We start from the raw sequence: 27,666 nt of genomic DNA, 5'->3' as shown, positions 1-27,666 counted from the left end.
GAATGTTCTTTGCAGAACCATTTGGTAGTACTGATGTTGCTGGTGTTTGAGGCGACAGTGTACCGTCACCAGGCTCACCACTACCGTCAGCTCCAACGATCTCCCCCCACCATCCCGGCTCTGTTCCCTGCCGCCACCAGGGACACTCTAAACAAGGGCCTTATACCCTGCATCAAATACCTGCTCAACTACACCTTCTACAAGTTTGGATTAGAGGTAGCTTGGAAATCTCACTCCATTGCTGAATCAGGGCTTTTTGGAGCAGGAAATGATAAAAAAAGAAAGTAAATAAGGGAAAAGCATTTAAAAAGAGAACTGTATGGAAAGAGTTTTCCATTGCAACCATTTTTAGATGTCATTCAAGAAATGCTTATGTGAGTTACTCTAGTATACTGTTCCAGAGCATCAATGGTTTGACTACAAAAAAGATAACCGAGTTGTAAAATGATATTTTTTCTACTTGTATTTTATCTTAATCTCCAAATTCTTACCTTCTTTTTGAAAGATTTGTTTTCTGATGACGGTGAATGTTATTGGCCAGCGGATGAACTTCCTGGTGATAATCCATGGCTGCTGGTTGGTAGCCATCTTGGTTAGGCGGCGGCGGGCAGCTATCGTCAAGATCTGGCCCAAATATTGTCTCTTTTTGTCCATCTTCATGATCTACCAGTACCTGCTGTGTGTGGGCATACCACCTGCTCTCTGCATAGGTGAGTTCTGATATCAAGATAAGTGCAAATAGATGACAGTATGATACAACTACAGTAGGTTCTTCTACTTTAGGTGTATGGGTAGAGCACCTGCACTCTCCATAAGTGAATAGCACCAATATTTTTAATGGACATATTGTTGAAATTGTATTGTGATATGCCAAATATGCTGCACACATTGTGTCCCCAATTTATTTGATATACCAGTATGATGTAATGCCATCTGGTACAGTTGCCCTGCAAGTTTCTGGAGAGCTGAAGTCTTGTCCCATTGTGGGTTGATCTCTGATCCACTAGCTTTTGGTTCTCAGGGTATTTTCTTGTACAAGGTGTATTTCTTCTCTCTTCCTGAAAAGCTGAAACATAATACACAACATCACCCACAACACCCCCATTATAGAAATACTGTTACATAGTATACCTACTTCTACTTACCTACCTGTACCTTTATGTATTTCCTGTGTGTCTGTTGTCCTGCAGACTACCCATGGCGGTGGAACACTCAAGTTCTCATGAACTCAGCTCTCATTAAATGGATCTATCTGCCTGACTTCTACACTGTGCCCAACTCCAAAAACCTCATAGGTCAGTTTGTTTGTGTTTGTGTATGTGTGTGTGTGTGTGTGTGTGTGTGTGTCAGTGTTCATTCATTCATTCATCCGTTCATTAAGGGTCTGACATTGGACACGAGGCGGGGTACACCCTGTATGGATCACAAGTCACTGGGCCAACATATAGAGACAAACCACCATTCACAGCTACGGGCATTTTAGAGTCACCAATTAACTTAATGTGCAGGTCTTTGGATGGTGGGAGGAAGCTGGAGTACCCGGAGAGAACCTCAACCAAAAAAACTCAAAATAGAAGTGATTGAAATTATTCACTGAATGAGAGCAGTATCTGTGTTTGAAAAATACAAAAACAAAGCACATTAAGCTGAATTTAATATGTAAACCCATAGTTTTGTCTCAGTACCAGAATGATGAAGATGATGATGTATTGTGTTGTTGTGTGTGTCCACAGCGGACTTTGTGCTTCTGATGTGTGCATCCCAGCAGTGGAAGGTGTTTGAGTGTGAGCACACAGAGGAATGGATGGTTCTGGCAGGAGAGAACACAGATGACCCTGATCCAATGGAGGGTCGACTGTTTAACCCTGCACCCAACTTCATTAACTGCAGGTAAAAACAGCTTGTGTCTGTCTGTCTCACTGATGTACAGCATGGGAAATATCGAATTAAATATTGAATATATCCAAGTTAGGATTAGGTACCACAGTTTCTTATTTCTTGTCAATAGACATATACACACACATATGTATATATTTAGAATGAGCTCAAATCACATAATATCAACCATGTGGTTTGGACTCTAATGCTTTCACTATCTAGCTGTTGGTTTATCACTATTAAAACAAACTCATAATGAAGAGTAGCTAAATGGCCATTTGAATGTTTAGAAACAAGAAGTTGGACCTGCACTTTAAATCACACTCTCCCTCTCCTGCTCACATCTCCCAGTAAAAGCTTCTTTGTCAATCAAATTTAGAATGTTTGGACATGAAATACTTCTTTCCCTGCCCTCTTCCAGGAGTTACCTGGACATGGCTAAAGTTTTGGTGTTCCGTTACCTCTTCTGGTTTGTGCTGTCAGTGGTCTTTGTCACTGGGGCCACCAGGATCTCTGTGTTTGGACTGGGCTACCTGCTCGCCTGCTTCTTTTTTCTGCTGTTTGGAACCCAGCTATTGGTCAAACCGTCCAGGACTCGCCTTGCTCTGTGGGACTGTCTCATCATCTATAATGTGACAGTCATTGTATCTAAAAATGTGTTATCAGTAAGTATAAAGGTCATGGTGCTTTGGTGTTGGGTTATAGCTTTTAAGGGTATCTGTGTTCCTCTTACTTTTTGTCTTGGTAATCAGTAAATTATTTTACTAAAAGGACTAGCCATTTTAACATATGGTGCCACCTACAGGAAACTACAGCACAAATACAAATAAAATACAACTCCTATTTTAGTCCCAGAAGTCCAGCAACATGCAATAAGTGTTGTTAAGTAAATGATGTTTTAGAATTCAGTCAGTCACTATGTGTACATAAAATCATTTTAAATGAAGTCAAATTAAATTAATTCAGAATTTAATTCTACTTTAAATGTAAATCTATTTATAATTCAAATTAAAGTCCTCTGTAGTGCCTTTACCTACGCTTAGATTTAAGGTCTATTTTTCTGGTTCAGCTATGACCCCAAAGTCCTGTTTTACCATCACTGTATTACCATTACTATAGACATAGGGACACTCTAAGATTATGGAATCGGGTTTGTTATGGAGTTTGAAAAGAAATCTGTAAACTGTAAAAATAGTGACCTGGCCTGGAAACACTGAATCGTGTATTTTTCCCTGTGTGTTTCAGATCCTGGCGTGTGTGTTTGTATTTGAGATGCAGAGGAGCTTCTGTTGGGTGATTCAACTCTTCAGCCTGGTTTGCACAGTCAAAGGATATTATGACCGTAAGTGCTTTAGTAATGATAATGATAACATGATACGACAGCAACCATGTATATATTAAGAATACTATATGTATAATTTAATCAAAAATAATTTATTATCTTTTTTAAGTATTTTATTTGGGCTTTTATGCCTTTATTTAGAGGACAGTGAGAGAGAGACAGGAAACAGGGAGAGAGTGGGGGAATGACATGCAGTAAGGGTCCGGCCAGAGCAGGAGTGGAGCCAGGGTCGCCTGCTCAGGCCACTAAGGCCCACATGGTACACTCACCATTCGGCTATGGGGGTGCCCCCCCATCTCATTTTTATCTTAGTAGGTGTAATTGCATATTTTTATTTCCTGACAGCGAATGAAGTGAGTGACAAGACCTGCAGCCTCCCAGTGGAGGAGGCCGGGATCATCTGGGACAGTATCTGTTTTCTCTGCCTGTTGATGCAGAGGAGAGTTTTCCTCAGTTTCTACTTCCTGCATGTGACAGCAGAGCTGCAGGCTTCTGCCAAGCAGGCATCGAGGTAATATACACTGTGCCAGTGAGGACAAGACTTGGTTTGTAAATTGAACAGCCTACCATGCTGTCGCAACTGCATTGCTCTGTGTATGATGACACAGCCAAAAAAGTGCAGTGATTCAACTGACAAAATACAAGTTGAGTTTTTGGGCACAGCTCTAGACTTACCCCTGTCAGTTTAACAAGATAAGTTGACATTTCTTATACTGTGCTCTCAGTTCTTCACATATATATATGTATATATGTGTATATATATGTGTGTGTATATATATATATACATATAACAGTGATATACAACAGTGATAATTTATTTGGCATACTTAATTTGAACAAAATGAAGCTGCTGGCTCTCCTTTAACCTGCTTATAAATGCAGTGACAACTGTTTCTTCTGTCCAGGGGGTTTGAGCTCTTTAAAGCCAGTATCGTGAAGAACATTAAGTTCCACCAACAAGCTGAGAAGAAGTCTCTGTCACAGCTCAAGAGATCGTAAGTGTTCCCAGTACAGTAAGTGCAGATGATGAAATTTGCTTTTGTGAGTAGCATTATAATGGCCCATCAGAGAACAAGTAAGACAAATTTGTCAGCACATTCCTGGTATGTGTAGTATTAGATGTAGATGTAGTATTAAGATTTGCATTTATTGGAAGGGGCCTGAATCAGGGAAAGTTAATCATCTGTGCTCACGCTAAATACCACTGAATCTAAAAATCCCCACTAAATTGAATTTGTGGACTGCATCTGGCACATAGATGTAACATAGGAGTTACATTAGCTCACAGCAAATATTATGAACTGGTTCCAAAAGAGAGTTAAAGCACCATTCTTCTGTCTCCTCTCCTCTAGGATGCAGAGAATTCGCTCCAAGCAGCAGAAGTGCAGAGATGGACACAAAACAAGTGAAGAATCCAACGCGAGTCAGACCGCTGGTAGGACTCACTGGTTTATGACTGTAAAAGTATCCATCAAACTCTGCCCCTGCTATTCCCCAATGGGCCTGTCAATGACGATGTCAGCCTGTTTTTAGCTGCAGATGCAACACCCCTCAGGGTTTAATTAGTCTAATTTTGAACACTTTGAACCCAACAGTGAAGTGCATTATCACTTTGCAGGGTAATAATATTTTTCCTTTCAGTGTTTTTTCATCTTGTCTGTCCATGCTGTCTGTCTCCTGTCTGTCCTTTATTCATATTTTTCCTTCATTCTTTCTTCAGCTTATCTTAAAATTTGAAAATACCCAAAACTGATACTGCGAATACTTTTTTGCTTTTACTTAAAGCTGCATGAATCAATGTTTGACCAATAGAGGAAAGAAGAAATCTAACCATGACATGCATTTTTAATTTCAGGCAAAAGGTTAGCAAAGCCATCCATCATATTTGTCCTGGCCACCTCTAAATCTTCCTGTGTTTCCTTCCAGAGTCCCAGAAAGACATGAAAAAGTCCAGGAAGAAAAAGTGGCACCGGCCATGGTTAAACCATGCTACAGGTATGACAAACACTGTTTTATCTTGGATTACTGCAAGAACAAGCCACAGACTGGAAGACTGAAATAGTTCTTCTCATGTCATATCATGAGGTACAGAAGGTTGCAATATAATATTTTCTTGCTCATAGTGCTCCACTCCGGAGAGTACTACCTGTTTGAGTCAGACAGTGAGGATGAAGAGGAGCTGCAGTCTGAAGAACAGAGGCCTCAGAAACAGACTGCCTGTCAGGTCAGACATGCACATGTTTCACTAAATAGAATTACTTCTATATAGTCCATACCAGTTTTTTATGACAGTCTTATATTGATTAATTTGTCTTCATGCATTCCAGAGTTTCATCAGCTATATTATAGAGTTTGTGGACAAACGCAGCAGTAGGGCAGCAACATGGCCAAAGACAGTCCAATACCACATTAATGGCTAATTTCATATAATGCATATAGTTGCAGTTCTTATATCAAAATGTTTTGCTGCAGTTAGCATGCAGTGCTGAAACTCTTAAGTTCCATGTGTTTATTGTGTTGCTGATTCTTGTTTTTCTCTCTTAGTTGGCGTACCAAGCATGGGTAACCAGTGTGAAAACAGCTCTTAGAGAACGTCAGAGACGCCAGCGACAGTTGAGGAGGATTGAGAGAAAAGAGAAGGAGAAAGAAGGAAAAGTGGATTCACAACAGGAGGCTTTCTCCGTGATTGGTTAGATTTTTTTTTACATCATTTTTTATTATCAGAACAGATGCTAAGACACAGTGATTGAAGCAAACTGCAGGCGAGAACAATGTAGCAGTTGTTCTGTGTTGTGGTCAAGTAGAGAGAATGTGACCTTCCTTCAATCCACACACACACACACACACACACACACACACATATATATATATATATATAAAAAAAAAAAAAAAAATATATATATATATATGTATATAACTAGTGAGGCAGTGAGTTGTGAAATAATGGAGGGAAGAGTATTGTTCTCAGTTCTCTCAGTTCTGTCACAGGCCATATCATTAATTGATTTCAAACTTATTATACAGTTGAAATTGCAAAATAATGACCAGAGTGAGTGTGAGGGACTCCCAGTAGAGTAAATCGACCCCCTGTTTTGTAATGACTGACAGTGCACAAAATTAGCAAAATTACAAGATGTGACTCTCACTTTATTTCTACTCACATGCATGCTGCATATTTTGGAGGATTATCCTTCATTTTAAATATTGATGTATTTAACAGTCTAACAACTTAGACAAATTTTTTAAAAATCAATTCCTTTATTTATGAAGTGAGACTTTATATTGAAAGACCGACTACAGTTCAAGATTTTGGCACTGGCCATATCCACAGCAACTGTGTAAGTCTAAAGTGCTAAGTCATAGTCCTTGCAGACTTGATGACAGTGAACACATCACAATGGATGTGTATAAGCAAAACCAAGAGGTCCCAGTCTGCACTAGGCTTAAATGCCTTAAATATCTAAACTGATGATTGTATGACATAGGGAGAGGGAAAGTATATAAAGCTCTTTGACATTGTCTGGAGGTGCCCTTTCACATGTACACACCTGCTCTATTCACACATCAACATCACTGTTGTTTTAGGGTCATCTAGACCCATGATGAGTTGTGCATGATAGGGCAGATTACACTCAGATATATATAGGGTTTTTTTCATTTCTGGCTGTGAGGCATTAATACCAATATTAATATTAGGTAATTAATTATTACATAACGTAAAGAGGAGTTAATTAATGCTAAATTCACCTTGGGAGCTCCATCCTAGAAAACAGGAACAGATGATCCATTCATTAAGTCGGTCTCATAAAGTATACTATCAATTTGGAACTACAACTGAAATTACCCTATCAATAGTTAGGGAGAGAGAGGAGAGGGAAAGAAAGAGAGGAGAGAGAGAGCGAGAGAGGGAGAGAGAGAGAGAGAGAGAGAGAGAGTCTTTGGCAAAGGCAAGATGGTTGCATGGCTTAAAACAAAGGAACTATTAACCAAAATGGTAAAATCAAAAGATGGTCTCTAGGGCTGACCACATGGCATGTAGGGGAGGGTATCAAAGGCTTCTTTGCTAAGGCCAAGTCAGAAGGTTCCAGGTTAAATAGGAAAGTTAGCAAGATGCATGCAAAACTGTTAGATGACAGTCAGACAGTCAGAGTATAAGCAGACAAACAACCAAGCCCAGTGAAAGAAAGTGGGGATTTGTTGGGTCCCTCTCTGTAAAAAAGAGAAGAGTATGGTCTAGACCTGTTCTATATGAAAAGTGCCTTGAGATGACTTTTGTTGTGATTCAGTGCTTAAATAAAACTTAATTGAATTGAACTGAATACATTGAATCAAATCAATATGTGGGCAGAAGTTGGAGTCCTGTGCTTAGCTGTGCTGTGGTAGGTAAGGTAATGTAGGATCAGTTACCGTACCAAGTCTACTGGAGGAAAAAAGAATATGCCTTTTTGGTATGCTGCTTTGCAAGGTCCAACGAGTTGAAGTTGTCCTGGCTGTGTGGCTTCAGTGTCATTGAAGAGTTCCGTGGTTATTTCTTTGTTCTCCTTTCAGAGTTAGGGTTAGGGCCATTTGATGCTAAACTCAGCTGGCAGACCTTGGGTTGTCCTTTCTGGTGATACATTTCTTGTTTCCAAATACATGTATGTGTGTGTGTGTGTAGGTTGTAGGGAAAATGAGGTGTTCGAGGACCCTGTCGTTCAGGAGGAAAAGGAAGAGGAGGAACAAGAGTCTGGTAAGTTCACATTGTCTTTTTTTCCTCCACCTTTCATCATGACACTATGCTGCTGTGTTTACTCCATAGAATGTAGTGGACAGTGTGTGTCCAGTCTACAGTGCGTGGTTTTTATTGGCTGCATGTTGTGTTTGTGGTCATTTATTTTGATAATGAGAGGAAGTCATGACAGTATCTAAAAAATACTTACAGTATATTGGTTGTGTGTTCCGACACAACCAACCAAAAGTCAGTGTATCCGCAGTCTTTTCAAAATAGAGGAAATGTATACACTGGAATTTTCTCAGAAAATCTCTAGGTCAGTCACAGTTGGCTTGCTTTACTTTATACCTCTACCCAGGTCATGGTGAGACGGTTCAGAGGATCTTGGATATCTTGCGCTTCTTATGGGCCATAATTTTGGCCATCGTGGATGGACTGACTCAGTGGCTCAACCTGCTGACTAAACAGTACAGAGAGACCTCTACTGTTCTGTGCAATGAGCGCTACTTCATCATACACAAGATACAGCAGGTAAACACAACACAGACATTTTTGTTGAGCAAAAGTGGATCTTTGGAATTAACACTCAGCCCAGACAAACACACACAAACACACAGTTTTGTTTCCATCATTTCAGAGGACATTACATTGACTTTCAACTCCTGGAGACTTACCCTAACCACTATATGAGTAACCCTAACTCTACTCTCATCTTAAACAAGGGTCTTCACTATAAAACGTTCATCATGGAGACATGCTTTTTGTCCCCAAAAGGAGGTCCCCACAGTGTGGTTGTGTAACATATTTATATTTCCACAACATGTATAGTACATGGCCCCACACCCCACACAAACACACACAGTCTAACTTGTGTCTCCCTCTGATTGGCAGCATCATACAACAGCAGACTCCACAGATGACCAGCTATCTCAGGGTAGTGAGAGTCCCACACTGGAGACCTGTTTTGGATGAGACTGATGCAGAAAACTCCACCAGATACAGGTTAGTGTGGAGTGGAGGAGGGTACCTGTCACATATGTCTTTGTGTGTTTACCAACCACAGATGGATGAGAGGCATGGCTTGCAGAACACATCATGTTGTGATGTGGTTTCCATTTCCATTTGGGGTGTCTGGTTAGGTGTTGTAATGAAATTTACTGAACATGTTCATAAAGGATTCATCTGTTTTTGATACATAATGACCTTTTCCTTGAGCAGCACCAGCAAAATTAAAACAAAAATTAACATTTAGTGTCACTATGGGCAAGGCTCTATGAATAGCTAATAGTGTGTTTTTGTTGCCCATCTACTTCACAAGTGAAAGCTAGAGGGGCATTCAGTATAAAGTCTTGCTCTGGATACATTTCAAATGTCAAAAATCCACTTTTCATCCTCAGTTTCTCAGCCTTGATGTATATGTGTTTGAATCACTCTCTCAGCTGCATGGAGGTGGATAGCAGGGGTGTGACAGGCAGGTGTACCCCCAGGCCGAGGCTCAACAGCACAGAGAATTTCTTGAGTCCTGAACCCCCATCCAGCAGCATGGAGGTGGTTCCAGAGCCATCCAAACAACAACACAGACACTCCAGAACAGCCAGTGAGCTGCTGGGAGACAGGTAGATACTGTGAACACTCATGACTGAAGACCAACAATAATCCATAGTTACAGAGGTTACTGGTTTCATTTGATCATCTTGGCTTCTCCGAGTACTTTTGGTTATATCACATGTTTTCAAAGGGAATGTTTGAGTTATGAATGTGTTAAATGAAATCTATCATTTATTACAGCTTGTGTTTTATTTCACAGCTCTGGCTATTGGCTCTATTAGTTATTGAAAGACCAAAGATGATAAATGGTTGTGACTCTCCCTTCTCTCTGTGCAGGCAGTTCTTCATCGAGGAGCTGGAACAGTGCAGAGAGTTCTATAATAACCAGAACCGTCTGCTGAAGCTGCTGTTTGCCATGTACAACCTGCTGGCAGCAAACTCAGAGCTAGTCTGCTATTTCATCATTGTGTTAAACAATGTGGTCAGTGCTTCTGTGATATCACTGGTCCTGCCCATACTGGTGTTTCTATGGGCTATGTTGGCTGTTCCAAGACCAACCAAGAAGTTTTGGATGACTGCTATAGTCTACACAGAGGTATGAATACTGAGATGCATACAGACACACCTTTCAGAAACTAAAGTAATTTCAAAAACTCTGCCATAAACCATCACAGGTAGATAAGGAAAATGATGAACCATTGTTTTCACAGTACAAGTGAAAAAACGTCAAATCTCAGTGGGTATGAGCTGCAAAACAGCACTATTTCAAAAGCAAGATGTATTACACTCACTGACTGTCATTTTGGGTGCTAGCAACGGGAGTCACCAAGGTCGAAGGTCAAGATCACTGTGACCTGTGACTTTCCTGGCCATTATTTCATACCATACTGTGACTGAGACTGTGACTATTTCTGTCACTTTTCATGTCAACAACCAAATGGAATATTACGAATGTCTTCCAATAGATACTTTATGAAAATGTGTGTCATGTACTGTATAGATAAAGATATCATGTCTCCTTCCTGTCTGTGGGCTGGCTTTTCACTTCAACTTTGACTGTGACTGGTCCAAACAACTGTGAACACTGATTTCTTGCATGTTTTGGACATGTCATAAACACTATCTCTGATAGAGTATAGCATGGTCTTTCAATTGCAAATTAAGCTTACAGATCTGTCACTACTGTAATCTAATAACTGAATTACAGGAATAGAATAGAGAATTTCTATATACAGGCCACAGCAAGCTCAGATATATTACTGCCTGACCTAATGGGGACAGCATGTGTACTGTTGCCTTTTCTGCATTTTAACTGGTAGCCTCCTGACAGGATGAACTCTTGTGCCGCTCTGCCTCTTTCCAGGTGATGGTGGTGGTGAAATACCTTTTCCAGTTTGGATTCTTTCCCTGGAACAGCGTTTATGAGATGACACTAAACGAAGACAAGCCTTTCTTCCCACCTCGGATCCTGGGCCTGGAGAAGACTGACAACTACATCAAATATGACCTTCTCCAGCTGCTGGCCTTGTTCTTCCACAGATCCCTGCTCATGGTCAGTCACTATTTACCATGTTTACAGTGATGGTTACACTCAACAGCTCAAACTATACCCTTTTGTACTAAATTTAGACACAGCCAGTAGCCATTGGACATTTCATTAGGCCCTTATCTAAGCCTCACCAAGTTTCACCTGTACCTTGAGTTTCCGATGATAATTGTTTTATGATTGATATTCTGTTCCTTCTCCCTTCAAAAAGAATTAAGAATTTTTATTTTTTGTATTTATCACCTGTAGCTGATTAATGTTCTCTCTATATGACTTTTTCATTTTCATTTTTCATTTCACTTCTTTTAGAATTGGAACACTGTAAAAGTATAGGAGTATACATTTGATGACTACATACACGATATCATGCAAACCCAGCACTGTGCTGGTGACTGAGGCCTTTAGTTTGATAGCAGTAAACTAGCAGTATTCTCCACCAGCACTGTGGGGGATGAATGATGGGATGAATGTTCCACTCACTACTTTCAGCTCTGACCAGTGGGGTAGCACCTATGACAGACAAATCTCTCCTCTGTTATCCTGTCTTTGTAATATTATAGTGATATCATATGAGAAAAGCTCACTATTGAGTAGTTACAACTACTACAACAGATATCATTATATGATAAATTAAAACTTATGTAAAGATGATAAAATTACAAAATACAACAAAAAAATATCACAGTGCTTTATAGAAAATATAGAAAAAATATTGATATAACATAACAGACTAAGTATATTTTAAGTTCCTGTGGGATAATATAGTAATGTTATAGAAGGCTTAAAATAATAAACTAAATGACATCATATCATATCATAATATCAGTAGTGGCAATGGCTGGTAAAGGGACACCCCCTGCAGAGTATTTTAATAAGCATCTCATCTGCTGCTGTTCTTTCGGCCAGCACATACTGCTGTACCACACCACTGTCAAATGAGGCCTCATGAGGCTAAAGCATGCTGTCCATGGAAAAAACATCTGCATGATTTCTATTGTGTATTCTATTGGCCTATAGTATGTTCTTATAGTTGTAAACAATATATTTCACCTTTACTTAATCTCCAGTAAATGTCCCCAAATCCACTAAAGAGCAGAGCAGAGCAGCTACCCCTCCCCATGCTGTAGGAGCACAGGAATGCTTAAAGAAGTGATGCTCCAGGACAGTTCCATGTAAGCATTCCTTTAGCTAGCATATCTTCAGCTTTGCACATAAATATTTGTGTGTGTGTGTGTGTGTGTGTGTGTGTGTGTGTGTGTGTGTGTGTGTGTGTGTGCGCGTGTAGCGTTATGGTCTGTGGGATCACGAGGGCCCCTTGGAGGAGCAGAGCCCCTCACCAGAAAGTTGTGAGGATAAAGGAAAAACTAGAGAAGGAGGTGAAGATGGAAGGAGGCAGGAGGCAGGAGGAGAAGAGGAAAAGGAGGGCAGAGTCTGTTCAACATCCACCCTGGACAACCTGGATATGACTGAGCTGGACCAACTTCAACTTGAAAAGGTTGGTGCAAGTACTTGATATTTGTTGCTAGAGGTTACTGCTCTACCAATAGCAGCAGCCGACCAAAGCAGTGACATCATGGAACAGTGTCAGCAGATTTTTTATAGAACTTTACTTTTTTTTAAGATATCAGACTTCTGTTGTTTTTAAAGTCCACTGTTTACCAATATAGGATGATGTGGACTATGTTGAACGGAGTGCCAGCTCTGCTGCAGCTGTCCCACAACCCACTGCAGCTGAACCAGAACGCCCTGAGCCATTAGATGGACAGGACACACTGAATCCTCCCAGCTGGCCGAGGGAAGATAAGATGGATGGAGACAATGATGATGTCCCAAAGAAAAGCAGCAGTATCCGCTTCCGCAAGAAACCTAAACAACCCAAACAACAGCACAGCAAAGGTATGTGGCTTCTTCATGTGTAGACTGTGATGGTAAAATTGTGACTTGTAACATTAACACTGTGTTCCATGAAGGTGTACCACATCCATGGCCCTGGCATCATACATATGTCTTTACTGGTCCACCAAAATAAAGTGATGCCACCACCTCTGTTGGTTATTTTATCTACTATTCCAAGTCAAAATATCTGCAGTAATGTAGATCTGTTCACAGTCAAGTCATTTTTATTATATATATTACATATACGTAGCTCCAAATCACCACAGGGCTTTTTATATGGAGCAGGTCTAGACTGTTCTCTTTATGACATTTACAGAGAGAGACCCAGCAGTTCCCATCATTAGCAGCATTAGGCGACAGTGCTTTTAAGAGGCAGAAACCTGGAGCAGAACTAGACACAGGGTGGGTGGCCATCTGCCATAATAATAGTGGGCAGCATGGTGGTGCTGTGGTTAGCAGTGTCTCCTCACAGCACATTGGTGACTCTAAGTTGCCCATAGGTATGAATGGTTGTTTGTCTCTATATGTCAGCCCTGTGATAGACTGGTGATCTGTGTCCAAGGTGTACTCCACCTCTCCCCCAGTGTCAACTGGGACTGGCTCCAGCCCCCTGCAGCCCTTAAAGGATGGGTGGTATAGATACTGGATGGATAGATGGATAATAATAGTAACAGTGTGTGTTGAGCAGGGTCTTGGGGGCAGTAGGTCGCATGTAATCAGATCCACAGATCCAGACTCTACAGACAGAAATACCAGTGAAAAGCCATTTTGGTCTCATAGAAACATTTAGCCTTTTAAATGTGTTCAGATGAAAAGTAAGAGCAATGAAAGAGAAATGAGGGAGCTGCCTGAAGTATTTGCTGTTGTTCACACACAGGCAGGATTCCTGGAGCTAATCATCACAAAATACATGCTGCCATTATGTATGTACTGAATGAACTGAATGTATCTTTTGTTCCAAATACCAATGTGGCAGAAAATTCTGCTGTTATTAATTGAAATCCATTTCTGCACTCCAGTCTGATATTTTCTCTTTATCCTGGTCATGTCTGTGCTGATATAGAATGTGTGACAAAGAGAAAATATGTTTCAGGAAAGATTTGAAACCACCTTCTCTTCTTATTCCTCTGTTGTGCTAATTCTTTTTGAATTCCTCCATGGTTCTAGCTCTATCTGCTCCAGCGGAGCCCACAGCTGAGACTACAGATCCCAGTAAAGAACCTGTAAAGAAGAAGCAGAGAGGCAGGAAGAGAGAGGCAGCCAGTAAGAGACTGCTGGCTGTGGGACACAAGATAAAACATATTTTCATCTCTGTGTGAGTATAGATGCTGTGATGTCACCCTCAAAGAACATTTATCCCCATATTTCATGTTACTGACTACAAAACAGTCACTTATTCAAAAAATAGTTTCAGATGAATACAGATGATTTAGCTGCAATGATTGTGTTCGCTGCAACTCATCACTGAAATGTCCACTAACAGTTGTTTAATGCATGTTCTTTTCCTCTGCAGTATTCAGAGTGTTTACAGGCCAGCTCAGGGTTTCTTCAGTGATATTCTCCACGCTGAGTATCGAGCTGCCACTGATGTCTATGCACTCATGTTCCTGACTGATGTCATCGACTTCATCATCGTTGTCTTTGGCTTTTGGGCTTTTGGGGTGAGAGACAGATGGAAGTCTGTGTGTGATTCTGTGATTATTTATCAGTTAATATGAAAACATAAACTACAATGAGAAAACATCAAAATTTCTAATTAAAATAAAGAGGAAATTGAAATGTGCTTTTAGAATTAAAACTACTTTCAGTCTATCCTGGCACATACAAATAACTTTTAGAGGCACGTTGTCTGGCTGCCTCATCATCTGCTACTCTTATTTACCTTCTTGTTGAAGCCGTCTCTCATCAGGCCATTTTCATTATGCGTCAGCTGTTTCAGAGGTATTAAATGAGTGAAGTGACTTAATGAGGGGGTATCAATTAATCTTGATGTCCCACTCTTCTGCACAAAATACAGCTGCACCTTCAGTAACAAATGCCCTAAATTTTTTACTGTCATTGCATGTGCAGTCCCTTTAATTGCACAACGAAACAGTTATTTTCTTTATCAAAGGTCATGGCCACATCACCTTTGATCATAAAGTTTTCATATTGAAAACAGAATATTTTAATAGAGAGAATCTCTCATGACTTGCATCTCTCTCCTTCAGAAACACAGTGCAGCAGCTGATATAGCCTCCAGCCTGTCAGAGGACCAGGTTCCTGAGGCCTTCCTGGTGATGCTGCTCATCCAGTTCAGCACCATGATCATTGACAGAGCCTTGTACCTGCGCAAGGCTGTCTTGGGAAAACTCATTTTCCAGGTTCACTCCACTTATTCAGATTATTAGTGTTCATGTATTGATCTGTGTGGTTGCATGTTTTTCGAACACTGAATAGGTCCAGAAGTGGAGGGCTGTGGCTCTCTGTCAGTGATTTTGTTTGTTCCCTTATTTGCCATCACAAATTCTATCACACACCAGTGAGTGGATTTACACATCTGTGTTTCAGCATTCCTTAAAATTTCATGTCCTGACAAAAATCATCTGTAAGATCATTTAACTTTCTTAGCACCCAAATGGAGAACTAATAATGCAGAAGGAAGCTAAGAGACTTTTTGAGCAGTATTTGTTAGGATGACATGTTTCTAGTTGCCTTGCTCTTCATTTTTTGACGCTCTCTATTAATGTGCTTTTCATAATTCAAAGTATTTTTATTTTTTCTATCCATACACACTGCACATCCTCCTTCCTTTTCTTGCCTCCAGGTGATCCTTGTGTTTGGGATCCACCTGTGGATGTTCTTCATCCTGCCTGCTGTCACTGAAAGGTGAAGTTAAATCAAATCACACATTCAGTATCCATTTTAAATGATTAATTCACCTATGAGAAAATCTCATCCAGAGACTTTGCAATTTAGGTGTCTTAGGAGTCTTCAGAACACTGCTACAAATTTGATTTAATAAGCTTTCATTTTCCTCATCTCTCCTTCTGTCTGTTTAGGAAGTTCAATCAGAACTTTGTGGCCCAGCTCTGGTACTTTGTCAAGTGTATTTACTTCGGTCTGTCAGCCTATCAGATCCGCTGTGGTTATCCCACTCGTATCCTCGGCAACTTCCTCACCAAGAAATACAACCACCTCAACCTGTTTCTCTTCCAAGGGTACGAACACAAGTCTGCAGCTTGTTGTGCTATTAAGTGGAATGAACACACGCACACACACACACACACACACACACACACACACACACACACACACACTCACACACACACACTGTATATGTTTATATTGGGTATAGATGTTGTGCGTTTGTGTGTGTAGGTTTCGTCTGGTGCCGTTCCTGGTGGAGCTGCGAGCAGTGATGGACTGGGTCTGGACTGACACCACTCTGTCTCTGTCGAACTGGATGTGTGTGGAGGACATTTATGCCAACATCTTCATCATTAAATGCAGCCGTGAGACAGAGAAGGTATGATGTTTATGAGTGCAGTGATGTGACAGCAGAGTAAATGTCTGATAGGGATACTTGGGGGTAAAGCAGATTTTTGGAGGAAGGTGCTCTGCTTCCTCCAGACAGGAAATCTGCCTACTTCATGCAGTTTTTTCAGGCTGTGTCTGTGGTCGCTCACCCTCCCAGGTCTGTCTCACTAGAGAGAGTCACTAGATCACCTGCTCCAGGCTAGGTGCTGCAGTTCTGGAACTTGCGATTTATCCAGGGGTCGGTGTGAACCCTCACCTGGGACCAATTTGCTTTGGTAGTCAGTATCAGGGGATATTGACCCCAACAACACATCTCCAAGGATCACCACTTATTGTGGTGGAGGTGTTTGCACTAGTTTCCTCTGAATTATGGTTATCATTACATGTAAAGAAAGTACTGAACATTATATTTTTGGTTTAAAAAAATAATATTTCCTCCTTCAGAAATACCCACAGCCTAAGGGGCAGAAGAAGAAAAAGATAGTGAAATATGGCATGGGTGGACTCATCATCTTCTTCTTGATCTGCATCATCTGGTTTCCACTGCTCTTCATTTCACTGGTCAGATCAGTAGTGGGTGTGGTCAACCACCCTATTGATGTCACAGTGACTGTCAAGCTGGGAGGATATGAGGTAATCAGCATTTTATACAGCAGTGTTTTCTAATGCTCTGCTCTCTCTCTCTTAGAATAGAAAAATACAGTGTGTAAAAGCTATGATTACTCTACAGGTATGGTACAATAACTGCATTTAATATAATTTTACTTCAAATTTCCAAAACTGCTTGATATTGATAGAGCTGCTTAGATACATGGAGTAAACACTAATAAGTCATTTTAATCATTATATAGTGCCTGTTGTGTTTTAAGTAAATAGACATACTGTCAGTATACAGGAATTATTTTAGATATGGTTTCTAAATACATTTTTAAATTTGCTTGGTCTTGTTGAGCATGCCAGAGAAAATCATGCCACTGCCACTAAGATATTTAAACTGGTAACTGGTTACTGGTCATAGAGGTAGGGCCACACAGAAATAAATTCAGCAACACTGTATTTACACAGTCTGCAAAGAGTATTTTAATGTCAAATGGAATATGGATGTAAATATAAAACACAAATGACACAGAAAGACACAGTCTGTAAAAAGTACATGATCTTCTTTCAGCCCTTGTTCACCATGAGTGTGCAGCAGCAGTCCATCCAGCCCTTCACAGAGGATGAATATGAACAACTCACCAAAAAGTTTGGAGACAAACCAGTAAGTTCTGATTTCAGTTTGATTAATGTGTCTGTCTGAATGTACTGTTATTATCTGTCTTTCCTGCTGTTTCCTCTCTCTCTTTCTCTCTCTGTGTGTGTATCTTTCTCTTTGTCCTTCTCCATTCTTATCAGTCAATAAAAAATGCCATTTGCTATGCACTTGTGCCTTACTTCATGTTTCATGCACCGTGCGACTGGCCTCTCTGTGAACTGCTGAGGCTTAGATTGGACCTCATTTTGGACAAAAATTATCCTTTGAACTTAACAAAAAACAATTTTCCTTGTCTTTAGTCAGACCAGACACTCTGTTTCTGTTGTGTCTTTCCAGATTCTGCATTTTTCAGTTCTTCGTTCTCTTTGTGGCGGTAACTTATTTGCTGCCTCTAGTCAATCATCACATTTTTTCTAATAACTGACCAATAATTATGAAGTGAATTATTTACGTCACTGTTGTCACCTGTTCAAAAAAACAGACACTTCTTTAAACATATTTCCAACTTCTCTGGCAGGAATGATCAGCTTGCAAGCTCAGCTCATGCATACTCAGAGAGCTAGTGTGTGTATGTGTGTGTATCTGTGTGCTGTCGAGTCAGGTTCTGTATACCTGTTTTGTCATGCATAATTTTGTGTGTTTGTGCATCTAGGTAGCCATGCAGTTCATCACTCTCTACAGTTATGAGGACATTGTGACGGCCATGATTGAAGGTAGTTCAGGATCAGTATGGAGGATCAGCCCCCCCAGCAGACAGGAGGTCATTAAAGAGCTACTTGGAAGTCCTGTTGACCTAACACTACGCCTGGCCTGGACTTTCCAGAGGTAAAGTCTTTCCTCTCTTTACTACAAATTAACATTCTACTATTATGTATCACACATAATTATCACCTAACTATCAACTATCACTAACTGGATAGTTATCCACTAACATTGCCTGCTCAAGCTGACAAAGAACAGCAGACTGTGACAAATGACAATTGAAGCTGTAAAGCAAAAGACCAAAGAACCCCTTCACAGGGTGCTTGTTTGTTTGTTTGTTTGTTTGATGCAGGGGGAGGGAGTACAACCCAAAGCTCTAGATCAATGATGGGCAAAACCAGCAAGTCAGTTGCCATGTTATTAGCTGGGGCATAACTAAATATAAATCAGGTTTCTAATGTGGTGATGTTGATATGTAGCTTATTGTTCGTGTTTGCCATGTTAATGTGTTATGATCTGTGGCATAATAATATAATAATATTTCCCTAACACAGTGTAACATGAGAATTGAAAAATAAATGAACACTGAATTAACTTTAGTAAACAGTACAGTATATCAATATAATGATAATGATAACAAATTACAGCTGAGGCTGACAAACTACTGCAGGTCAAGAGTCTGAGATGCTCTAAAAGGGCCACTGTGTAAAAGATATGCCTTTTTAAATTAGGTTATGCCAAAGCCAAACGTTTTTTGTCCATTAATCTATAGAACCTTAAAACAGGCTGTAGCTCATACACAATTGTGTGCATATTAACTGCAAATTGCACTTTTGTCATCATATTGACCACTCAAAGCACTTTACACTACAGGTCACATTCACCCATTCACACACCCATTCATACTGCACTTGTTCTATACATAAGTGCTCTAACACATGGATAGTACACCATCTGGGATTTTTGGGCTCAATATCAATATCTTGCCCAAGGATACTTCAGCATTAGGACTGGAGGAGCCATGGATCAAACCACTGGGCTTCCAATTAAGTGGCCGACCTGCTCTACCTCCTGACCCACAGCTGTCCCACATATAATAAACAATGACTGTAGTGCCAAATTAGTAACAACACTCCAAAGGTTTAGCAGTTAAGCTAGTAATTAGCATGGTGGTAAATGAATGGCTTCCAGAAAAACTAAACTGAAGCACGTGGTGGTAGGTTGCATTTGGCTTGAAGCAATGAAGTTGACACCATGCTGGCTTTCTTGTGTTTTATCTTGTTATCATGTTTGCTGTAATAAGAACTGTTGTGCCTCCTGCTAGTGCAGGACAAAAACATCTGGTGAGGCAGCTTTTAGTTTTCATGTTCTGAGCCATTGGAGTAGTCTGTCTGAGGATCTGAAAGCAGCTGAAAGTGTTGATCTCTTTAAACAGCCTGGCTTTTGGTTAGAATATTTTATTGCCAGTTTTTATTCTGTTTATTAACTCATTGAATTGTTTTGATGTTTTATATTATATTTATTTTTTCATTGTCTTTTACCTGTTTAATCTAGTTTCTATTTTATTTTAATAAGATTTTATTCTTATTGTTCATCTTTCATTTGAACAATATTAATTATTAATTTCTTTTCAATTGTATCTGACTCTCTTTTTCTCTGAATGTTTCTGTCTGACAGGGACCTGGGTAAAGGAGGGACAGTAGAACACACCTTTGACAAACACTCTATAGACCTGGAGCCTGGGAACCCAGTCAGAGCAGATCTGGCCTCACTACTGGTTGGCAATCGCACTGAACCTGTGTAGGTTTAGTCTCTGGAAGGATGTTTATGTGAAGTGTATTGTGTTTTATTTAATACATATAGTTGTATCTGAAAGATGGCATCTTGTCTCTTTCCCAGGCATGTTCCTAATATGTTCCCTAACTACATCCGTGCCCCCAATGGAGCTGAGGCCAAACCAGTCAATCAACTATATGAAGGTTAGAATTTACTGATTTACTTTACAAATGTACAAATGTTTTCTAGCAACAGGCAGAATCATTTCCAGCATCAGACCAGATAGTCATGGAAGGAGCAACCAAAACACCTGAATGAGTTAATGACTGCTTTCTATTATAAGTACAGTACAGAGTAACCGTTCTACCTGGATCACATCAGAAGTGTCCATATAGACACATAAGGTCAGTGGCTAACATTAAATGTGTTCACTAAGAAAAGTTGTCCAGTCCTTGAGGTTTCTTCTTAACATTTGAGTCTCTCCTCTTACTGGATTAATTTTAACAACCAGATTTGTGTCTCACAGCACTAACACCACTGTGTTGGCAAAGTGACTATTTGTGGAACACAGTGGATTTTCCTGGGATCACTGAGTTATTTCTCTGACTACATTTCTCCATGTTACACAGATCAGCCACAACATTAAAACTAATTTGCGTAGGCCCCCCTTGTGTCGCTAAAACAGCTCTGACCCATCAGGGCATGGGAACAGGACCTCTGAGGGTGTCCTGGCATTGGGATATTGGAGTGCATTGCAGTGGATACTTTTGGTCCTGTGGGTTGCAGGGTGGGGTCTCCAACATCGGTGTATATCTTGCATCCTGTGGGAGGAGAGGTGCAGTAGAAGGTGTGGTGATGCAATCACACAGAAATAAATTGTTTTATTCTGATTATAGCATTAAAACTATCCAGACAGAGTTAAAATAAATGAGTGATTCTTACCAGCCAGTAGCCTACACTGAAGGCCTATCTTTTACTCTCTGCAAAAGTCTCAAGGCAGCAAGTTTCTGTTCCATCTGGAACCACTGGTTAGAATGATGATGTCACAGGTACACATGGCAGATCTGCTGGACACATTATTTTGTGCGACAAGCACCAGATTGTTGCAGAATAACCACAGAAACCTTTTTGCACATGAGCACATCAAATTAAACTTTGTTTAATGTTATTACAGCTGCTACTTCAAATCAACAGGACTGTTGGAGTCTGACAATTGGTAAATCAATTACAACTTCTCTCTCTGCTAACTTTCTCAGGACGGCCCGCTCCTGTCACATCCCTCCCAGTTTCTCCATTCAAAACACTGTGTAACAACAACTGCTCATGTCTCTGTCTTTTTAACTAAGCCAAAGTACCAGCTGAGCCTCTATTTATTTTCAATACATGTGATGTTCAAGTTCAGTTTACAGTGGTGTTTTACAACATGAAAAAACTAGATAACATTTTTAATTCTACTGCCATCTATATATGACACTGTGATGGTATTTAACTGCAGATGATTATTGTATTGATCATTATGATGACAAATGGTGGACAGGCCTGTAGCCATGGGGTCTGGTCGGCCTCAACCTGAAGTAATTACAGGGAGCATCAGTGCCTGTCGAGGCGGCAACCTGAGAACCTGTTGATGGTGAAGGAAGCTGTCAGGCAGCAGAAGAAGGGCTTTCAGCTTCTGCAGCTTCTGCAATCACAGAAGCAAAAACCTGGGTGTGGAAGGAGTTAGGGGAGGCTACGGAGGAAGACTTTCAGTCTGCTTCAAAGACGTTCTGGCAACTCAAGAAGGAAGTGCAGGGTTTGACTCTATGTTCAGCCAGGGGGGAGAACTGCTGCTGCTGAATGAACTATGGATAATGTTGAACAGTGGAAAGAGCACTTTGAGGAGCTGTGAGGAGGAAACATTAGTAGGTTTCCTTTGAGGAAAATTATTAACAGGATTCCCAGACTTTCAGTGTGTCATGTCATTGTCACAGCCTCTAATTTATGATAATGTTTTCTTTCTGATCTCGCCCCATATCCATGTGTGTCAGAGCTGCACCGTGAGCCTGGCCACAAAACTACCAGAAGTGTATATTTGTTATATATTTGTTCCATATTTGTTGTCCAAGTGTCTGTTTTAACTTGTCTGACTGGTTGTCTTGTAGGTAATGAAAATGGTTACCTGAACATAACCCTGTCCCTGATGAGTGACCGGTCACTGAATGACAGTAGAAACCAGGAGTGGTGGGACATTGCTATCGCAGGCTGTAAACCCTCCTCATGTGGCGTTCTACCCATGGTTATATTCAATGACAAAGTCAGTCCACCCAGCCTGGGCTTCCTGGCTGGATATGGGTAAGGGACACACACTCACAGATAACTTGTACGTGAGTTAGACATGAACAATAATTCAAAACAATAAACCATTAATGTTTTAAGGAGCTATTTAAAAGAAGTTAAAACTGTTTCAGAGTCCAGGACCAGGACCAGCCACCCTGTGATACTAGCTCGGATTAAAAAAAAAAAAAAAGCTGAAAAAATATATACAAATATTATATATTAATGTTATTTTCCATTCCCATTACTTTTATCAACATCAACATCAACATCAGTCCTGATCATAACTACCAAATATTCATTCATTTACAGAATATGAAATCCTTCAAATCCCAGTTTGGTTACATGATGATAGTGAATCATTATCCAAATGTTAAATTCTATGGGGATTATTGCCAAAATTATGCCATGAGAAACATTTGTTGTTGGCTCATATGGACATGGAGTCATATACTTATGTTTATAAGTACGCCCTTCAAAGATGCACACACACACACACACACACACACACACACACATGCACACACAACCATAGAGTTCAGAAATGTACTGCACACATACAGTTCCAGGTATAATATTTTCTATTGTGTATATTCTATAATATGTTTTATTTTGTGTTTGCATTGCATTCACACGTGTGCTCAGCTGTACATATCTGTGAGTGAGAGAGTGTGAATGTGTATTTGTGTGTGTGTGTGTGGGGCAGTGGACATACATTTATACCACTGGCCTACAGTGCTCTATAATAAAGCAGGAAGTGAAACCTGAAAAAATATTATGCATTTGTTGTATAGGCAAACATGAAAATGGTGCAATGTGTTGGAAAACAGTAAAAACTACAAGCCAGGACTCCAGAATGAAAGCCTAATAAAGAAGAATGCATGTGTTTATGTTGCATTGGCAATGGGGATTAAAATGTCTGAGGTGGAAAATTAAAAAACAAACAAACAAACAAACAAACAAACAAACAAACAAAAACACACATTTGGAAAAAATGTGTTCTGTATGCATTAGTGATCAAAAAATCTAAATGTCCCTGAGGATGCACAGGATTTAAGGAGATGCACAGGCACATTAGCAGTCAACAAATCAGTGATTCATTTTGACGATTTATCACCTTTAGAGTCAGCAGTAAAAACAGAAAATCCTTTCCTAACCTTAAAGGGAGCCAATATAAACTGGCTAGGATTTGAGTAATATGTTTGTCGCAGGCTGTAATTGAAGCACAAGTTAGAGCCAGTGAAGAGGCTCTAAGTGGTACTGAAGTAAAAATGCCTGTATGTAAATAAACACGTGACTGCTCAGTATTCTTCATTTGGTCCTTGAGACGAAGATCTAAAATAACATCTAGCAGTGTGCTTAGCAGACTAGCTTTCTGTTAAAATAGCTGGTTTAAAATGCATGGTTCAATTACCATGATCATAAATTCATCATCATGAACTTTATTAGGTTGTTTAGAATATCACAGTTTTGATATTTAAAGCAAAGAAACTGTCTGTTCAGTCCATCCATCAGCAGATTACATTTCATGACAGTGCCATTCACTGTTGTTGCTGTTATTTTTCCAATATGCATGGAAACTACAGTATTGTTATGATTGCAGTCAGGGAAGTCACATTTTTGTTTATGGTGAAGGAAATAATTTATGTTAAGATTAGGCTTTTGATATTTTCCAGACTGTTCTATTTACACACATGATGATTGTGGTCTGTGTGTGAGTGTTTTTTCCTCACTGTTCTCGGATGTAAGCATTCTTTTTCTTTTCTAATGTCTCCGTCCAGGATCATGGGTCTGTATGTGTCTGTGGTCTTAGTCATTGGGAAGTTTGTGCGTGGCTTCTTCAGTGAGATCTCCCACTCCATCATGTTTGAGGAGCTGCCCTGTGTGGACCGCATCCTGAAGCTCTGCACAGACATCTTCCTGGTCAGTTTGCAGTGTGCACATATTAACACACACATACTGTACATATGTATTTACTGTACTCAGAGACTCAGTAAAATGAATGTTCTAAATTTGTACAACCTTTCCTTGAACCAAGACATTTGGAATATTACCTCAGTCTAATCATTCACATAGACTTGCTTTGTCTTTTAAATAATACCTCCACAAAAACACTGTTGTCTCCACGCTGTTGGATGTGTCGTGGAGAATCATTTCTTCAAAATCCTCCCCCCTAAATTTAAGTTTCTGTGTGTTTCAGGTGCGTGAGACAGGAGAGCTGGAGCTGGAGGAGGAACTTTACTCCAAACTGATCTTCCTCTATCGATCTCCAGAGACCTATGATCAAATGGACCAGGGACATCCACAGCCGAGACCAAGACAGATACTGACTGACTGACTGACTGACTCATTATGTTTGGCTGTAATAGAATACAGTGATATCTGAAGCACACTGAAAAGCCCTGGGGACAGCACGTGGGAGGCTTCTTGAGAACACTCCTTAGCAGTGGACACTGAATTACAGCCAAGGAGACACATGAAAGGAGATGTACACCAAATACATATACTGGATGAAACAACTCCCATTGCTGGACACCTGTTGCTGTTGCTTCTTCACAACTGCCTGAGCACTTTCATCCCACCGCCTTACACTACAGACTATTGAGAGTGGAACTGCAGTCCCACTCTGGGTGTGGTTGTCAGCAGCTGGATGTCTACAGGATTGAATATAACATCCATAGAAGGCAAAATCAGTGGTCAGACTGAGTTGTGTTTGTTAGTGGTCAGAGGTTAAAGGTCAAATACAAAAGCTATTTAATTCCTGACCTCTGTGCATTTGAGGTACTCAGGTGGAGTGACTATGTGGCTGAAACCTGAAACTATTTGTGGGTTGAACCAGCTGCAGTTACTGCATTAGTATTCTGATTGATTTGAAATCATGCCATGCTGTCAATCAAACTTAGAAATGTTTTTTAAATAATTCTTTCTTGTGAGAGCAGACAAGCAGCAGCCAAAGGGCCATTTTACCAAGTCAGATGTTGCCATGTTTTGAGTTTATTCCAGGCCACAGCATGCCCCAAGTTTTGGGGCAGTAAATTAGACCAGCTGATGAGAGAGCTGTGGATCAGGCCTCTGGAAAACAAGTTTGCTTTTAAACACTTAAAATACCAAAAAAAAAAAAAAAAAAAAAAAAAAAACAGCTAAAACATAAATGTAGAAGTGCACACAGTGCACACACACATGCACAAACACACATACATCTCAGTAAAACAACTGTAAATGCTATGTGCTTGGTACATTGAGTTACTGGTTTCCCTTCTGATTATAGATCATGACACCCTCAGACAAGTGTTTGATTTGAATGTGTCCAGGTAAAAAGTAGTGAAGGAAAATTAGAATGCCATGTTTAACCATAAAACATTTTGGGTTAAATTGCTGCTTCTTTGTTAGTGCAGTGAGTGTGCAACCTTTACCATTAAAACAGTTCCCTACATGGAAAATCCTGGTCATAAACCACTCAACTAATACACTGGTTACAAAGTGAATATTGATTGAATAGTTAAAGAGATGACGGCCCCTGGAATGATGGGCAGGACTCATCACTCTTAACTGATTTTGCTCAGGCTGTCCCATGAGCCCCTGTCCTGACTGAATTATTTTTTTTCTTTCATTTTCCTGATAGATCCCCTTAGTAGGAGTACATTTGAAGAAAATGTCTAATGTTTGACTAACTTATTGGCTGTGATGCTGGTGTAACAAATATTTGTCCATGTTAATGTGTCTCGACATGTTTCGACATGCTGTACATGTAGAATCTGACAAAGAACAACCATGCCTGTGAGGTATGAAGTCGAATCATGTGAAATGAATCTCACTAGGGTTGGCTTAAAGTTTGAAGAACCCTCTGTGCCATTACACACTAGTAATAGAGTTGTTGATACACTATGCAATAGAAATAGTAGTGACAGCAGCTCAGCTGTGACACAGACAGACCAAGATCTTTCCACACCAGCAGTCACTTTACCTGGTTGGTTGTTACCAGACATTCATTTTCTGTCTCTTGGTTTGTGGTCATTTGTGTAACTGCAAATAAGTTTGGGAATATGAACCACTAAGACACAATATTAAATGATCGTGACCTTAAAGCTGGTCCTGTATGATTTACATGTGTCAAAATTTACAAGGTGCATATTCCTAAATAAACAGCATTTTCAGATTACACAATAAACAGGTTTTCAATAGGGGCCCACAGGTCATCTGTGTCCTTGGGCCCCCTACCAGGTTACCAGCCACTGCTCTCAGCAGTATGTTCCTCACTAAACATTACACCAGCACAGTTGATCTCACACTACCACATCACAAACTTTTTATGATTGTTTGTTGCTGCGAAATGGAATAGAAATATACATGGTGTAAACACAAAACTTATAAGTTAAAAAGCATCTGCCACTATTGGTTTCATTTTCTGCCTGAAAGTACAGACACTATTCTTGTTCACCTACACTCCATTCAAAGGAGAGGAGATACAGTTAAACCTACCATGGTGCTGTGTTCATAATTACCTATATATTTAACTAGCTGTTCATCTTTGTCTTCAGTGAGAAGGGGAATGCATGTGAATGTTTCTCATTTTAAAGACATTTCTGTGCATTAATGAGTTTCTGAACACCCAAGTACTTATTGCATTTTTCACTGATTAAGTATTGGCCTCCAAGTGTAAGATAGATTATGCTGGTAGTCTAAACAGAAATATTCAAAAATCCTCTAAACTCTGAGATGTTTGTTGCTGTAGCTTGTCAGAGATAATGCATCAGAAGGGAAAAATCATACTAAGATATCTAAAATATAAGTGGTTGATGACTGTGAAAAGATCCACTGTGACAGTTTTCCCAGGTCACAAAGCTGTTGAGGAACTGGAGCTAATAAAACACATCTGTCTGGTGTAATTGGACTGTTATTTCATCAAAATGTCCACAGGAAAGTGCAGTGATGGAAACTTCTACAAGTTTCTACTGATGATTCAGTAACCAAACTTTGACCTCTGTGTGATTTTCTGAGAAAAGAAAGCTCAACACAAACTTTTCTCCAAACTGGGAATGAATTATACACACACACACACACACACACAAGCAATGATGCCAGTGATCAGAGGTTTGTATCTGCACATGTCTATGCGTTGAGTATCTTTGCAGCACCAAGGTAGAATGTTTTTGGGTGGTTATTTCACAAACTTTATTATA

The 27,666-nt window shown here is 40.0% G+C and overlaps 1 protein-coding gene across 1 annotated transcript in view; it reads left to right on the top strand.

The window, feature by feature from the left end:
- piezo1 (piezo-type mechanosensitive ion channel component 1) overlaps positions 1 to 27,372 on the top strand; it is an 80,806-nt gene extending 53,434 nt beyond the window's left edge. Inside the window, 37 exon segments of the mRNA XM_051076451.1 lie at positions 16 to 216; positions 506 to 710; positions 1,191 to 1,295; positions 1,734 to 1,890; positions 2,300 to 2,543; positions 3,124 to 3,220; positions 3,566 to 3,731; positions 4,126 to 4,215; positions 4,573 to 4,655; positions 5,147 to 5,215; positions 5,344 to 5,444; positions 5,765 to 5,909; positions 7,878 to 7,949; positions 8,290 to 8,435; positions 8,437 to 8,462; positions 8,654 to 8,722; positions 8,823 to 8,933; positions 9,371 to 9,547; positions 9,816 to 10,074; positions 10,843 to 11,031; positions 12,311 to 12,520; positions 12,693 to 12,921; positions 14,089 to 14,236; positions 14,435 to 14,582; positions 15,132 to 15,284; positions 15,728 to 15,789; positions 15,963 to 16,121; positions 16,282 to 16,429; positions 16,885 to 17,073; positions 17,609 to 17,701; positions 18,348 to 18,520; positions 20,075 to 20,197; positions 20,297 to 20,376; positions 22,315 to 22,504; positions 24,268 to 24,409; positions 24,687 to 24,764; positions 24,766 to 27,372. Of these exon segments, the coding sequence (XP_050932408.1) occupies positions 16 to 216; positions 506 to 710; positions 1,191 to 1,295; positions 1,734 to 1,890; positions 2,300 to 2,543; positions 3,124 to 3,220; positions 3,566 to 3,731; positions 4,126 to 4,215; positions 4,573 to 4,655; positions 5,147 to 5,215; positions 5,344 to 5,444; positions 5,765 to 5,909; positions 7,878 to 7,949; positions 8,290 to 8,435; positions 8,437 to 8,462; positions 8,654 to 8,722; positions 8,823 to 8,933; positions 9,371 to 9,547; positions 9,816 to 10,074; positions 10,843 to 11,031; positions 12,311 to 12,520; positions 12,693 to 12,921; positions 14,089 to 14,236; positions 14,435 to 14,582; positions 15,132 to 15,284; positions 15,728 to 15,789; positions 15,963 to 16,121; positions 16,282 to 16,429; positions 16,885 to 17,073; positions 17,609 to 17,701; positions 18,348 to 18,520; positions 20,075 to 20,197; positions 20,297 to 20,376; positions 22,315 to 22,504; positions 24,268 to 24,409; positions 24,687 to 24,764; positions 24,766 to 24,816 (5,088 nt within the window). The 3' untranslated portion in view covers positions 24,817 to 27,372.
- Positions 27,373 to 27,666: the final 294 nt, after the last annotated feature.

Source organism: Lates calcarifer, linkage group LG16_LG22 (assembly GCF_001640805.2).
Source record: "Lates calcarifer isolate ASB-BC8 linkage group LG16_LG22, TLL_Latcal_v3, whole genome shotgun sequence".
Taxonomy (NCBI): domain Eukaryota; kingdom Metazoa; phylum Chordata; class Actinopteri; family Centropomidae; genus Lates; species Lates calcarifer.
Note: the sequence above shows the minus strand (reverse complement) of the source record. Positions and strands in the feature narration are given on the sequence as shown.